Raw genomic sequence first — 15,705 nt, 5'->3', positions numbered from 1 at the left:
CAGTTGGTCCAGCTGCCTTACAATACTATATGGAGTCAAGTCATCCAGTGGGCCTATCTAGAGCTCAAAGCTGCCCAAGTGAAAAACAAATGAGTATCTGGCAATTCCATTTAAATATTAACTACCTGACCATTTAACTTGACAAAAAAGACGAGCATACAACAGTTAGAAAACTATTTTTTTGGGGGAAAGGAGGAAGGCCTGAAAAAACCCAAACATCTACACTAAAACCATTAAGTACAATTCTTGGTTACAATCTCTACCAATGATGTGCATCTTAGTAAGAAATTTGAACTCAAAAGTATGTGGTAGATTCAAAAAGCATACAGCAGTTTATTTGAAGACCATCCAACTTTCCAGTACAGAAGCCATTTTGTGCCAAGTGGTCATGACAGAACTTTTACGCTCTGACATTTCACTGCATTCAGTTTGATCCTTCCAAACTAACAAATTTAGGAGAAGGCATTCACATCCACCTGCTTTAAAATCGGTTCATTTGACTAAAGTTCTCAAGTTGTCTCCAATATATATTGTCTATAGCTCAGAGTTTAAAAGCGTGGTTTACTTCAACTCCATATCCGGGGTTACATTAGGGTATTCTTTACTAGGATTAGGGTCATTTCCATGAACTCTACATTCGGAGTTAACTGAATCCAAAGGAAGTTTAATAGGTGCCACCCAAATTATTTGAAGCCCCAGAAATGTAAACAAGATTAAAAATTATACAAAGTGTCTATATAGTGTTTAGAAACGGCTGGTGGTAGTTACAAGTTTTTATTGTGAAGTTGCAGTTTTACATAGAATCATTCCATCATAAAGTTAGTTGATTACACAAATGAATTTTTAACCCATTAAATGTTAGAGCTGATGTTAAAGCAGATGACAGTAAATACTTTCAGATATGGAATATTGATTTAGCATTTACATCCTTCTACATTTACAGTAATGAACGCATCTGAATTAAGTCATGGCTTCCCCAACAGCTGCCCCCCCCCACCCAATCCCATCACCCCTCTGCCAAAAACTCTGATCAAAACTTCAGACATCAGAAAATTGTCTTCTTTGGACAGCACCCCTAAGATATCAGCAAAATTTACACATGATGCTAAAGACAATTGATGGCGTTTCCATCTAGAATCAGTGCAATACTTGTCAGGATCTTGAAGACGCCATTTAAAAAATAAGCAGGCCCCACAATACAAACTTCCTTTTCTGCAGTGCTCATTAAGTTCTTTAATGACACCAAAGGTGAATCAGCCAATTAAGTACAAGATTTCAGGGGTTTACTTTGAAGGAGCTTCATTCTGTTCATCTTCTCCAAAGATATCATTCCGCTTCCGCTTCATTTCTTCAAAGTCAATCTCAACCCCCATCATCCTCCTGTAAATATCTTTAATATCATCACAAGTGGTCTCAAAGTGGGTGGTTGCATCATATGTTCTCGAAATGAAAATCTGTTAAATATCAAAAGTAACCAATTAATACAGAAGCAACCTTTCCTCAAGGTTGACCATCAGCTATGCAGAATCAATTTTCCAAACTACAGAGCACCTCTCCAATTATCCAGTTGTCATATCTGGTTTAACTGATAACCTATTTGATTGGAGCCAGGGCATCTCTACCAATGGCCTCTCTTCCCATCCATTACCACCACCTCAGGAGACACCTCACCCCAAACAATCTAATCTTGGTCCCCCGACTTTTCATCCACACCCTACCCCTTGGCAACATTAGCCACAGACAGAGGGTCAGCTTCTACAGATTCAAAGTCTGTAGCTGTTAATCTGGTCAAATTATTCCCTCAGTTACCTTTCGTGCCTTTGCCCCTATAAACATTTACTCTTCCCCCTCCCTAGTTCTCCTCCCTGGTTATGGTTAGGTCAGAGATCAGCATGATCTCACTGTATGGTGGAAAAGGCTCAAGGGGCCTTGACTATGGACCCCATCTTTGCTTCAGGTCCAAGGGGCACAGATTTAAATGTACATGGTGCATAACTGGTTCAGTCATTAATGCCAGAGCTAGCTGGACCACATCAACCACCAAGTCCTATTTGTCCTCAACCAAGGGTGCTCACTGCTCAGATCATCCCAAATGCAAAGATATCCCCCGGCTTTTTTTTTTACTACTTCCAACGGTCTCCTTAAAGCTCTCTCCCCTACCCCTTCAACCTCAACGTGCAAGACGTTCAATACTTTTGTTACCAAGATTGAGACCTCTTGTTCAGCTACCTCTGCCAGCCACATTTTCCCCTTCTCCACCAAGCCAAGGTTCCTCCATTGCCCTATCTTGAACCCACGTCTTCCTTTCATTTCTCATTAATCTCCTCTCATGCCCTCAGTTCATCTTCACTATGGCACCCACCTTGTGCTAATGATCCCATTCCCACTAAACTGCTGTCCACCCAGCTTCCCTTCAAGACCCCCATGCCAGCTGGTATTGTAAATGGTGGTCTCTTCTCAGGTACAGCTTTCCTCCCTTTCAAAAGTCCCAACATCCTCTCACAAAAACACATCTTGGAACTCAGGAAAACCAACGTTTCATCGCCAGCCTCTCTTTTCTCTCAAGTCAGTGAACATGTTGCCTCCCAAATTTGGCCCCATCTTTCCCAGAACTCCTGTTTTGAATCTCTCCAATCAGGTTTCGACCCCTCCACCACACAGACTGCTCCAATTGTGGGGCTTGAGCTTAATCTTCCAATTCTCTGTGCTGCCATCAGGCCAAACTGAAATCATTAGATATTTCCAGGAATGATCATGTGGTATCCACTGCTCACAGCTGCCAGAAACTATGAATCTCTATTACCAATGGCTAAATAATTTACAACTCAAGTTCTGATTCGACCAATATTTTAGTTGCAAAGAATTTATGGCATTATGTTCTTACCTGGCTTTCAACTCCCACGTCAACTGGGACATACATATCGCTGATGCAAACAAATCTGAAGAGCAAAAGTACATGATAAATTTTGCTAAAGTAATATATAAAAGATTTTAATTTGGGTCACAACTCAATCGACAGGCCCATGGTTTCAACAATGAAAATAATTTTTTTTTTTTTTAAGTTACAAGTTTCATGCATCTGATAATGGAACAGCTTTAATAGTTTAAACGGCACATACAAGATAGCCTTTTAATTTCTTTCCGGATATAAAATGCCTCAGATCCCCAAGCCTTCAGAAAAGCTGTACCAAACCAGCCATTAGAAGTCATGCCCATTCTCCCCCAACTCCTACTGAAATGGGATATGGCACAAAGGCAGGGCTCCAGTTCCAGAACTAGCACAACAGGATAAATGTCCTTTCTCTGCTCTCATTTCTCTGATTCTATGAAAGAATAATTAACTCAGATTTTACTTCCTGTAACTTCGGCTTAATTTCTGAGCATTCAGGAACTACTTCGCCATGTGCTGGCATACAAGTCAATACCAGCTCCTGATAGATGGCTATAGCCCATCTATAGCCAGCCAGCTATAGCCAAGCAAACTATATGGCCTTCTAAACTGATACCAGCCAATACCACTGCACATCTGCCATAATAGTCCTCTGTCTCACTGGGGAAGCTCACAGCAGCTCCATATGATACAAAAGCAATTGCAGCACCCACATTAGTCTGTTGACCATACCAGTGATACTGTCAAGATAAAATAAGTTTATAGGGTAAGAGAAGGCTCACGTAGAACATAAACATTGGCATGGACCATTTGGACTGAACAGCCTGTTTCTGGGCTGTAAACTTTATGTAATTCTCTGCAGCAGACAGCATCAGTGACTTGAGTTTCAGTTCAAGCTCAAACTGGTAAAAATGACAGGATTGCATTATTAATGCAAATATTTAGAAAGAATACCTTAATTCATATGCAGAGAAAAAGCTACTTTACAGAGCAGTTAATTTTAATACAATTGTTTTCCACGTTTGGGCATTTACTTTTAGTAGCAATTTCAAGACATGGGAAAGTGCTCTTTGCTGGCCTTTTCAACTTTTGCACCCAATGTCAGGGCAGCTATGCCACAGGTTTGGTGCTATCCCACAAAAGCATGTTAGAAAAACACTATTTATAGTTATAGTCTCATTCATCATTAACGCTACCAATTAATACAACAATCAAGTTTTTCTACATTGAGCTTGTCCCCAATATTAAGTGGATTGAGACTGATCACTGTTTGCTTCAGGACCATTATACCAACAAGGCTGAGCTAAGGCAAGCCTGGAGATGGTTGTTTGAAGCCCGCATACCATATATATCCAAAAGCACTTTAATGACCCGACCACCACATATATGACATGGGGATGACAGATCTCTCCTGCAAACATGTTCCCATAAAATTCTCACCAACTTGTCTATCAAAAAAATAAAGCCTCACTTTCTATAGTTTCAACTAAATATTCTCTGCCAAAATATCTAAAACAATTCAAAATATTAAAGCATACTTTTGTTCCACAGGCTCCAGAAGATCCAGTGCTGGTTGAATTTCACTTTCAGGATCATTGGTCTCCACTGTTGTGCTAATAATAGCAATGTACTTTCCTTGAGCAGCTACATTGTGTGCGTAGGATATCATGCAAATGTAGATGTCTAGGGAATGTTTAAGATTCATGCAAACAAATTCAAACAAGTCAAGTTTTCCATTATCTAAACCTCTTTGAAAGATTACAGATTTAAATGAAATATTTAATGCTCTAGAAATTTCCATTTTCAACTTGAAACTTCTTGTTCTAGGCTCTTGTAGCAAAGAGTTCTTCAAAGCTGACCTGAACCTTCCACTAAACACATCAGGGTTAGAGAGTTAGTCATTTACAGCATAGGAGGAGGCCATTCAATCCATCGAGCCCATGCCAGCTCTCTGCAGCAATCCAGTCAATCCCAATCCCCCAATCGATTCCCGCAGCCCTGCAGGTTTATTTCCTTCAAGTGCACATCCAATTTCCTTTTGAAATCAATTGTCTCTGCTTTGACCACCCTCATGGGCAGCGGGTTCCAGGTCATTACCACTTGCTGCGTAAAAATGTTATTCCTCACATTCCCCCTGCATCTCTTGCCCAGAACATTCAATCTGTGTCCCCATGTCCTTGTACCATCAGTTAATGGGAACAGTTTTTCTTGTCTAACTTATCTAAGCCCATCATAATCTTGCACACCTCGATCAAATCTCCCTTCAATCTCCATGGCTCCAGGGAGAACCAGCCCAGTTTTTCCAACCTAACCTTTTAACTAACAACCCCCAATCCCTTGGCACCTATTTGATCGCCTTTGTGGAGAACACATCAGTGCTCAACTTTGTTTACTTCCCACTGCTCTAGAAAAAAAAAGAGAAGCTTTTGCAACTCACTTCCAGAGCCATAATTAAATGCAGATCTGTGAAAGCTACTCACCAGATTTTCTGTTGACCTGATTTTGGGGAATGATAATCTGACAGGAATTTACATCAGATACGCTTTTGATGGGGTGACTCATGATGCAGATGACTCGAATCACCTGGCCAATTTTCTTCACACGGTCAGGCACATAACTGGGGTCACAGATCAGCTGCTTACAGCGGGCAATCTGCAAACAAAATGTATTTTGACTTGATCTGGCACTGTATCAGAGGTTTCAGTGCAGCAAGCTACTTGACACATTGCACCTCTGCCAGCAAGCAGTTTTACTGCCAACTTTCAAACAAGTACTCCTTTTTGTAGAAAGGCATCAATTCCTCAAACAGGATTTGTACAAACTCAATGCTGCCTTCACAAACATTCCATGGATTTTTTTTTTTTTTTGAGGATTGTTCCACTATTGAGTGAATAAACTGGGTGGTCAATTCCAAGTGCTCAAACTCAGTAAACCTACTGCTGCTTAAGGCACTTTGATCAAAACTAGCCAACAGCTCATGAAAGTCAATAATGTTAGAGATTTGACTTGACTAGTCCATTTTTCCAATAAATGCTCAAGCTCTAACATGTAGTGACCAAAGTGAAACTTCAGCATCACTGCATGAAAATATTTAGTCCCATAAAATCTGCAAATTTTCAAAAATTTTGTATCCATTAATCATTTTTATATTACACTAAGCTATATGCACAAGTTATAATGATAGTAGTAGAAATAAGCAATGGTTAACTGTTGTCCTGCACCTTCAGCTGATGGAAAATAATGCAGCTTAACAATTGAACTGTTGATATAAAAGCAAAATACTGCAGATGCTGGAAATCTGAAACAAGAAATGCTGGAAATACTCAGCAGATCTGGCAGCATCTGTGGAGAGAGAAGCAGAGTTAACGTTTCAGGTCAGTGACCCTTCAGAACTGGCAAATTGAACTGTTAACTTTCCTCAGCAGCACCCACTTGCATCTGTCTTTGGAGAGATTGAATAAATACACAGGCAAAATACAAGTACCTGGTCCGGACCACAGTGATCACCCAAGTAGAAATAGGAAAGTTTGAGTCAACTCACAAAGTAGTAGTGATCTTTCTTTCTTTGGCCGCCTTATCTCAAGAGACAATGGGTAAGCGCCTGGAGGTGGTCAGTGGTGTGTGGAGCAGCGCCTGGAGTGGCTATAAAGGCCAATTCTAGAGTGACAGGCTCTTCCACAGGTGCTGCAGAGAAAGTTGTTTGTCAGGGCTGTTGCACAGTTGGCTCTCCCCTTGCACCTCTGTCTTTTTTCCTGCCAACTGCCAAGTCTCTTCGACTCTCCACACTTTGCCCTGCCTTTATGGCTGCCCGCCAGCTCTGGCGAACGCTGGCAACTGACTCCCACGACTTGTGATCAATGTCACAGGACTTCATGTCACGTTTGCAGACGTCTTTAAGGCGGAGACATGGACGGCCGGTGGGTCTGATACCATTGGCGAGCTCGCTGTACAATGTCTCTTTGGGGATCCTGCCATCTTCCATGTGGCTCACATGGCCAGACCACATCATTTCTATCCACAGCAGACCTGAATTTGTAACACTGATAGGTGCAAGAGGCTTGAGTATCAAAAATTGATTGCATTTATACAGGCTTGAAAATATTTCAATCCTGGATAATCCCCGTTCAGCATGGTGGAAAACCAATGATTTTCAAGCTTTACTACATGGAGGGCCTCCAAACAAATATTCATACACTCCCAGAAATTCCTCCACTACGTCCGAATTATCCTCAGATTATCAGCTACCCAAAGGAAGATACTATTGTTGCAGTTTCCTTACAACATTTCAAACAAAATTGTGTTACAAATACAAATTGAACAACAACTGACCAGACAGAAGTCCTCAGCATCCCGACTCCACTGGGGTTACCATTGACCAGAAACTGAACTGGACTAGCCATATAAATACTTTGGCTACAAGAGCAGGTTAGAGGCTGGGTAAATCAGTGAGTAAGTCACCTCCAGATTCTCCAAAGCCTATCCACCATCTACAAGGCACAAGTCAGGAGTGTGATGGAATACTCTCCACTTGCCTGGATGAATGCAGCTCCAACACTCAAAAAGCTTGACACCATCCAGGACAATGCAGCCTATTTGATCAGCACCCATCCATCACCTTAAACATTCACTCCCTCCACGACCAGCACAGTGGTAGCAGCATGTACTCTGTAGAAGATGCACTGCAACAACTCATCAAGCCTCCTTTGACAGCAGTTTTCAAACCCACGACCTCTACCACCTAGAAGGACAAGGACAGCAGACACATGGGAATGCCACCACTTGTCCAAGTTGCACATCATCCTGATTTGGACCTATAATCGCCAGTACTTCACTGTCCCTAACACCTACACCAGATGGACTGCAAAGGTTCAAGGCAGCAGCTCATCACCAATTTTCAAGGGCAACTGGGGATGGGGAACAAATGCTGGCCTTTCCAGCAACACTCATATCCCATGAAATAATATAAAAATTGAACCGATGACTGAAGTAAGTGCGTAAAGGTCTCACCTCGCCCTCAGACTTGACTCCAACCACGTGTCCATTTTCCACAATTATTTCTTCAATAGGCTTGTTTAACATATAGGTCCCACCATAAATGGCACTTAACCTACAAAAGGAAAACCACCATTAAACCAGTATGTTCCTTACTTATGGATACATGAGCACAGCGTGGGCATAGTTTGTAGGTGCAATTTTTACGTAGTTTTCACAACTTCAGGTTTAAAAAAAAAAGTCCTTTGGTCTGATTCTTGAAGACAAGAATTTGGAGTTGCCCAAACACATTCCCAAATATACAAACCACATTAAAATCCAATTTGGGAATATACTCAGCCATTTGAGCTGCATAGCACTCAATTTTAGATTAACTATCTTGGCTTTTGTCTGAGTCTAAGAAACGTGTGTTTTTCCTACATTCACACTGAGTATTTAGATTCTTAAATTATAAGTTCAGATTTTTCGCCAACCTAGAAATCACAAACCACAGACACCTGAAATCCGTTATTTGCATAAAGGAATCCCTATATTGAAATCGGAGTTATATCTTAACACAAAATCTTTCACTGCACTCTGCTTGCCAGCACCACTGAACTCATAATATGGAATGGCTTTCACCTGTAAAAACAAAACTTAAAAATCACTATAAACACCCAAGTATAGAACAAGCCACGGATAGCTAGCCCATCAAGGCCACATTGCGGCCATGAAAATCACTAGACTATTTAATTTGATGGAGATGACATCGCACAGCTAAAAAAAAAAGTTTCCAAGCGAAGTGATATTTTTCCCCCAATCTTATGCATCAATCCTGAGCAGCAATATTAATATCTTGTGAAAGTACATGACGTCTATTTTCAGCTTGCGCACAGCAGAGGTTGGGCTCATGACTTAGTGTTGGTAATATGGACACAGACCTATAATCCCATTTCCTCAGGAATTATTGGGAACCTAATCCCTTTCTTTGAGATTTTCCTCCAATAGATACACTTTTGATGGTTAAATCTTAATTTGCCCAAATATACAGGGTTGGACATCTGTGCATTCTGGTACCTTGTGTGACCCACCTAATCTCCATAACCATTGAGGAGAATGTAGAAAACACTTGTCTGTCCAGATGAGTTGAGCCAATAATTAAGAATCTAAATATTCAGTGTGAATATAGGGAAAACACACGTTTCTTTAACAATCTTGGCTTTTGTCAGAGGTTATCTAAAGCGAGTGCCATGAAACACAATGGACATGGCTCAAACGGCTGAGTATATTCCCAAATTAGGAGAATTTAACGTGGCTTGTATATTTGGGAACGTGTTTGGACAACTCAAATATTCTCGTCTTCATTTTTTTTTTATAAAAAAAGGATTTAAAAAATTCAGTGGGTTCTTCAAGCTTTAATCATAAAGGTACAAGATTTATAACCAAGTGCAATTAACAGATTTGAGGAGTTTTAAATAAACAGAAATTATACACATCCTGTTTAAAACCTCCAGCTGAAACTTTACAAAATAAATTAACATTGGCTCCACTCATTTGGACAGACAAGTGTTTGATACATTCTCCTCAATTGTTATGGAGATTAGATGGGCCACACAAGGTACCAGAATGCACAAATGTCCAACCCTGTAAGTTTGGGCAAATTAAGACTTAGTCATCAAAAATGTATCTATTAGAGAAAAACATCACAGAAAGGGACGAGGTTCCCAATAATTCCTGAGGAAATGGGATTATAGGCCTGTGTCCACATTACCAACACTACGTTATGAGCCCAACCTCAGTACAATGCTCAAGCTGAAAAGAGAGGTCAGGTACTTTCACAAAAGATAGGGACAATCTGAGGAGTCATGCCTGGCTGTGGGCAGATGAGCAGCAATGGAAAAGGTCTCCGAGATAAAGGTCTGCTACCCGAACCAGACGGTAAGTGATTCTAATATTAATTTATTATTTGGACTTTAAAGGTGGTTTTTTTTATAGTTATTTTAAGATTGTGCAGGTAAGGAACAAAGTGAAAAATGGAAGGTAGGTTAACTGATGGTTGGGTTGGGTGTCGGAAAAATGGAAGGACTCGGGCCGGGTCGAGTCTCATCTGCAGACTTGAGCAGGCCTCTACTCAGAGATTCCCATGCACATAGGATCTGAGATAGCCTGACAAACTAGAAAACTATAAAATTCTATATCTACATTTTTTTTATACTTCAAAAGATATACAATTCAAATCCGTGATCAAGAGTTCATTACAAGAGTTTTCCAGCGTAGAGTCAGGAGGAAAAAAATACCCCAATCTAACTTGTGTATTTCATACTGGATTTATTTCCTTGCCAAAGGCATAAATCTGTCAACAGTCCATTCTCTATTTAAAAGAATATTTGCTCATTTATAATAATTCTCACCTGGCAAAGCCCTGAGGCAACTCTCCAAGGCCATAAAGAGGGTAAAGATATGGACTTTTCCCATAGCGGACCAGTGATTCACTGTAAAGCTTAATTCTGCTTAATGCCTCAAGGCAAGGTTGGTCAAGGTAGCTGAAAGGAATAAAAAGATTTCAATGTAACTGGTTATTCATTTTTCTAAACAAGTTAGAGCACTGACAGGATCATGCTGCAGCCAGTGTTGAGCATGTACCATACCAGCCAGTTCATGATCTGTCAAATAAAGAGGAAGCAAAATGGCGCCCACTGCTTCTCCTAAAAGGCCCAGAGAAAGAAGGAAAACAAATGTCATTGCCTCACATCTCAGATACCCGGGAAACAAACCACGTTGATACCATGAAAAGGTGAGACCTACAGAGTGAACTACTCTGGTTAGACATCTTTAAGTGAGGATAGAAATCCATTAATATTGTGCTGCAGACCACCAGATCAGCATAAAGTGGACTATATTGTTCTATGAAGACACAGAGCATATAGGAATAAAAGTAATGCATGACTTCAATCAAATATACATTGGGAAAACCCAAGTAGCATAGACTCAGATTTAGTAAATACAATGCACGAATGCTCCATAACCTACTGCATCAAGGAAGCAATTAGAGGCAGATGTCACCCTGACCTGGTATTTGTTAATGCTCAAGAATTGGAGGTATTAGAGGTGACAATTTAACATGATATGGGAGTCTAAATTTTTTTTTTTTAAGACCAGGAGACAGGTACATAGCTCTTTAAAAAAAAAAGGACTACATTCAATTAAATGAGGAAACAAAACAGATTGAGGAAGGCTGTTTGACAACACTTCAGTAGTGACCAAGTAGAAGATTTATATAATGCTGAGCATGCAGGATAAATAGTGAAAATGAACAAACTAAGACTAAACAAAAACCCAAGTGGATTAACAAATTAACGATATACAAATTACAGGGAAAAAAAAAATGCTTTCACTGGTATGAATATAAAAATGCAAACATTTAAAGGGTGATCAGAGAGGCAGAAATCCCATATGGTATTTATATACATATAAAATATATATGCTAGACAGAAGCACTCACTCATCAGTCCTGTACAAGGCTAGAGCATGGCCTGTGAAGTCAATGACATCCTTCCCCAAGCTAAATTTCTCATATACATTCTTCATAGTTGTTTTCTTAGGATCGATGCCATTCCAAGTTGAGGGATCATTTTCATCGTAAGTGGAAATGTGGTGTAAAAGCCTCCTAAATCGATTTTTTTCCATAAAGCCCAACAAACCTAAGAAAAAGCAACATTAATTTACAGTGCAGCTCATGAAACACTGGTTACAAGAAGAACCTAATACTGTTAACAATACTGATTCTATTACAGGAAATAGAATTGTCTTTCACTCATTTATGGTGCTCCTAAAGACTGTAGGAAACCTTCTATTCAGTTTCTTTCCCTTTAGCACAAATGGCCTACATATTTTACAGTATTACAAAGATACAATAGTGTCATTAAACATATCAAAACACTATCTGAACAGAAGCAAATCCGTATGTCTGTGGGATATCCAATTCATTAGCTTGAATGCTCCTGCACTACCATGACCAGTGATAGATCTGAAACATCTGGCCTTATGCTTCTCAAGATGCTCTTGTCTTGGACAGAATTCAAGTTTGGAAACCTATCAATAGCAGTTTTTTCCCCCATAGTTCAAAGGGTCTATCTTTGGCCTCCTTATCTCGAGAGACAATGGATACGCGCCTGGAGGTGGTCAGTGGTTTGTGAAGCAGCGCCTGGAGTGGCTATAAAGGCCAATTCTAGAGTGACAGGCTCTTCCACAGGTGCTGCAGAGAAAGTTGTTTGTCGGGGCTGTTACACAGTTGGCTCTCCCCTTGCGCCTCTGTCTTTTTTCCTGCCAACTGCTAAGTCTCTTCGACTCGCCACATTTTAGCCCCGTCTTTATGGTTGCCCGCCAGCTCTGGCGAACGCTGGCAACTGACTCCCACGACTTGTGATCAATGTCACAGGATTTCATGTCGCGTTTGCAGACGTTTTTAAAGCGGAGACATGGACGGCCGGTGGGTCTGATACCAGTGGCGAGCGCACTGTACAATGTGTCTTTGGGGATCCTGCCATCTTCCATGCGGCTCACATGGCCAAGCCATCTCAAGCGCCGCTGACTCAGTAGGGTGTACAAGCTGGGGATGTTGGCCGCCTCGAGGACTTCTGTGTTGGAGATACGGTCCTGCCACCTGATGCCAAGTATTCTCCGGAGGCAGCGAAGATGGAATGAATTGAGACGTCGCTCTTGGCTGACATACGTTGTCCAGGCCTCGCTGCCATAGAGCAAGGTACTGAGGACACAGACCTGATACACTCGGACTTTTGTGCTCCATGTCAGTGCGCCATTTTCCCACTCTCTCTTGGCCAGTCTGGACATAGCAGTGGAAGCCTTTCCCATGCGCTTGTTGATTTCTGCATCTAGAGACAAGTTACTGGTGATAGTTGAGCCTAGGTCGGTGAACTCTTGAACCACTTCCAGAGCGTGGTCGCCAATATTGATGGATGGAGCATTTCTGACGTCCTGCCCCATGATGTTCATTTCTTGAGGCTGATGGTTAGGCCAAATTCATTGCAGGCAGCCGCAAACCTGTCGATGAGACTCTACAGGCACTCTTCAGTGTGAGATGTTAAAGCAGCATCGTCTGCAAAGAGGAGTTCCCTGATGAGGACTTTCCGTACTTTGCACTTCACTCTTAGACGGGCAAGGTTTTCCCCCCACAGCTCAAAGGGTACATGGTAAAAATTAACCTGGTTGTTATTTTGCCCAGGAAAGTCCAATGACGACAATGGGTTTATACCTGTTTTTAAGTACAGATGGCCATAAGGATTTATCGGAAACAGAGCTCGGTCAAGGAGACTGCGGCACAAATTTTGCCAAATTAACAAGACAATCTGCTGACAGATTAAGTAGTTATATACAGGAAGTAGTGTAGTAGAAGGGCACAAAGTGTACTCTGGGTACAGGACTTCAATGTCCATCACCAAGAAAGAGGTGCCAACCTGAAGCTACAAGACTATACTCATCCTAAACAGCAGAAGCAGCACGCTTATAGTCAGAGCTAAGCCATCCCACTACCAACGGATTCGATCAAAGCTCTGCAGTCCAGCCACATCCAGTCATGAATGATGGTGCACAATTAAACAAATTACTGGAGAAGAGGCACCACAACCCCATCCTCAATGATGGGAGAGCCCAACACGTCAGCAAGACAAGGCTGAAGCATTTGAAACAACCTTCAGCCAGAAGTATTTGTAGCCGCTAGGCATTTCAATTGGATTAGTTTTACTTCATTTTTGAGATTAGACACAATGGCAGAAAAAAGTGTTACCCATGGGTAATAATGTATCTAAAATTACAGATACTCTTTCTCAACCACCACCACCCCTTTTTATTTCCTACTCACTGGATGCCAAGGCTTCCGCTTCAGTAGATGGGACCTTGTAGATTTTGCCTTTTTTGTAAACATAGCTGCCTTCAATGACCTTAAACTCAAGGTACCGGGTGACTTCAGTATACAGTAGCATCTTCACAAGTTGACCTGCAAACAAAGGATTACACTTTAAGAATGCATGCCAGTACACTTGTCTTAATTGAAATATATCAAAAAGCGCTGCAGGCATCAATATAGAAAAAGAGAGAGAGGGGGTGAAACACAATCGTAAAAAAGTGGGGTGGGAAGGGCAAGCTGGAAAACAAAAAAAGTGAGGAAAGAATTGCATTTATATAGTGCTTTTCATGACCTCAGGGCATCCCTGACTAACTATCAGCCTAGATTGTTAGCTGATGTCTCGGGTAAAGAGCCTGGACCTCAGAGCTTCTGAATTGGAGGCAAGTGTCAGCCTGGTGGTAGCACATGCCATACATACAACAACTCTGTTTCTTCTACTGTGCATTTACACCATTCCCATAATTACACGCCAATCTACACACTCCAGCATACGGCCATATGAACCTGCTTTACCTGCCATTACTTAGGGTAGCACTAACGCATGCTATAATTAGCATGAACACCCATTGTTTTTAGGGGAGGGTGCAGGATTGTACGGAGCACAAAAGCAACAACTCACATGAACGGTTACTTGGTTGACATATCAGGAGGGCAACATGTGGGGATAGGGGTGGTATTAGCGAGAGAAACATTGTTCTTGTGTTCTCTGCCTCAAGGCAACTGTTAGCTCAATACCTCACTGAGGTGGCTTCCTGAAGAGCTCCACCTATCATATTTGGAAGGATATGCATACACATCAGACACAAGTACCTCGCTGCAGGTTCATTTGGAGAACAATGCTTTTTTAAACAAAAAAAACACTTTTGTTATTAAACAATCAAGGTTCAAATGTTTATCGCCATGAACTACCACAAAACTACTGCACTCTCAAACTTATTGTTTCACCTCCTGAATCATATAGGCAGTTCGTCCCATAGGTTATACACCAAATATTTCAAAAAGGCATTTCCCTACCATTTGCCATAAGAAACTTTGGAATCAGGTCCACATTCCAGTCTCTTCCCCTGCCCAAGGATTCTGGTGGTGAACCAGGAAGATTAAATCTTTTGTACAGCTGAAAAACAGCATTGATTTACAATATTGTAAGTAGAATGTATATAGATTTTTAAGCATTTCTGTAACAAAATCAGATGCACAAAAACCAGGACAGCAAATTCATATCAGCTTCTGTGTAGATGGTCTACGGCAGCATTATTCATTTTTGCCAAGGCTAAAATCTCAAATCAGTATTTTGAGGGCAACTCTCAGGAATGCTACCAAACGCAGCTGTTGGAACTAGTGCCAGCCGTTACAATTCCTTACTGACCTCTTGATGTCAGTTGCATTAATCTGAATAGTTAGCCAAATATTGCCCACAGGAAGTGAAAAGTGACAGGATCATAGTTCTATTTTAATGGATTATTTTTGATTTGCTGTATAGATAACTGGAATTTCCCCATTTGTTGCTAAAAACAAGGAAAGACGAAAGAACATATTGAAGTGACAGCTTAGTCAACATTCCATGACTGGGCAATTTGTGCACTGAATTCCATATGAACATATATAGGAGCAGAACGACATATGAATTCGGAGCAGTAGGCCATTGGGGCCCCTTGAGCCTGCTCTGCCATTTGATAAGATCATGGCTGATCTGAATGTGGCCTCAAACCCACTTTCCTGTCTGCCCTGACTCCCTTGTCTATCAACACTATAACTCAGCCTTGAATATATTCAATGACCAGGCTCTACTGCTCGGAGGGAGCGAATTCCACAGACTAACGACCCCAAGAGAAAAAAATTCTCATGTCCGTCTTAAATGGGAGACTTCTAATTTATTTTTCTAAAGCGGTCCCTAGTTCTAGTCTCATTCATAAGTGGAAAC

At 41.1% G+C, this 15,705-nt stretch overlaps 1 protein-coding gene across 1 annotated transcript in view; it reads right to left on the bottom strand.

Moving 5' to 3' along the window:
- Positions 1–309: 309 nt before the first annotated feature.
- The window catches only part of gdi2 (GDP dissociation inhibitor 2), a 32,116-nt gene continuing 16,720 nt past the window's right edge, over positions 310–15,705 (bottom strand). Inside the window, exons 3-11 of the mRNA XM_068059469.1 lie at positions 14,799–14,898; positions 13,740–13,874; positions 11,364–11,562; positions 10,273–10,404; positions 7,898–7,997; positions 5,371–5,542; positions 4,429–4,573; positions 2,885–2,939; positions 310–1,454 (exon numbers count right to left, since the gene is read on the bottom strand). Coding sequence (XP_067915570.1) covers positions 1,284–1,454; positions 2,885–2,939; positions 4,429–4,573; positions 5,371–5,542; positions 7,898–7,997; positions 10,273–10,404; positions 11,364–11,562; positions 13,740–13,874; positions 14,799–14,898 — 1,209 coding nt within the window. The 3' untranslated portion in view covers positions 310–1,283. The remainder of the gene's footprint in view (positions 1,455–2,884; positions 2,940–4,428; positions 4,574–5,370; positions 5,543–7,897; positions 7,998–10,272; positions 10,405–11,363; positions 11,563–13,739; positions 13,875–14,798; positions 14,899–15,705) is intronic.

This window comes from Heterodontus francisci, chromosome 27 (assembly GCF_036365525.1).
Source record: "Heterodontus francisci isolate sHetFra1 chromosome 27, sHetFra1.hap1, whole genome shotgun sequence".
Classification (NCBI taxonomy): domain Eukaryota; kingdom Metazoa; phylum Chordata; class Chondrichthyes; order Heterodontiformes; family Heterodontidae; genus Heterodontus; species Heterodontus francisci.
The sequence above is the reverse complement of the archived record's forward strand: the minus strand, read 5'-3'. Positions and strand labels throughout refer to the sequence as shown.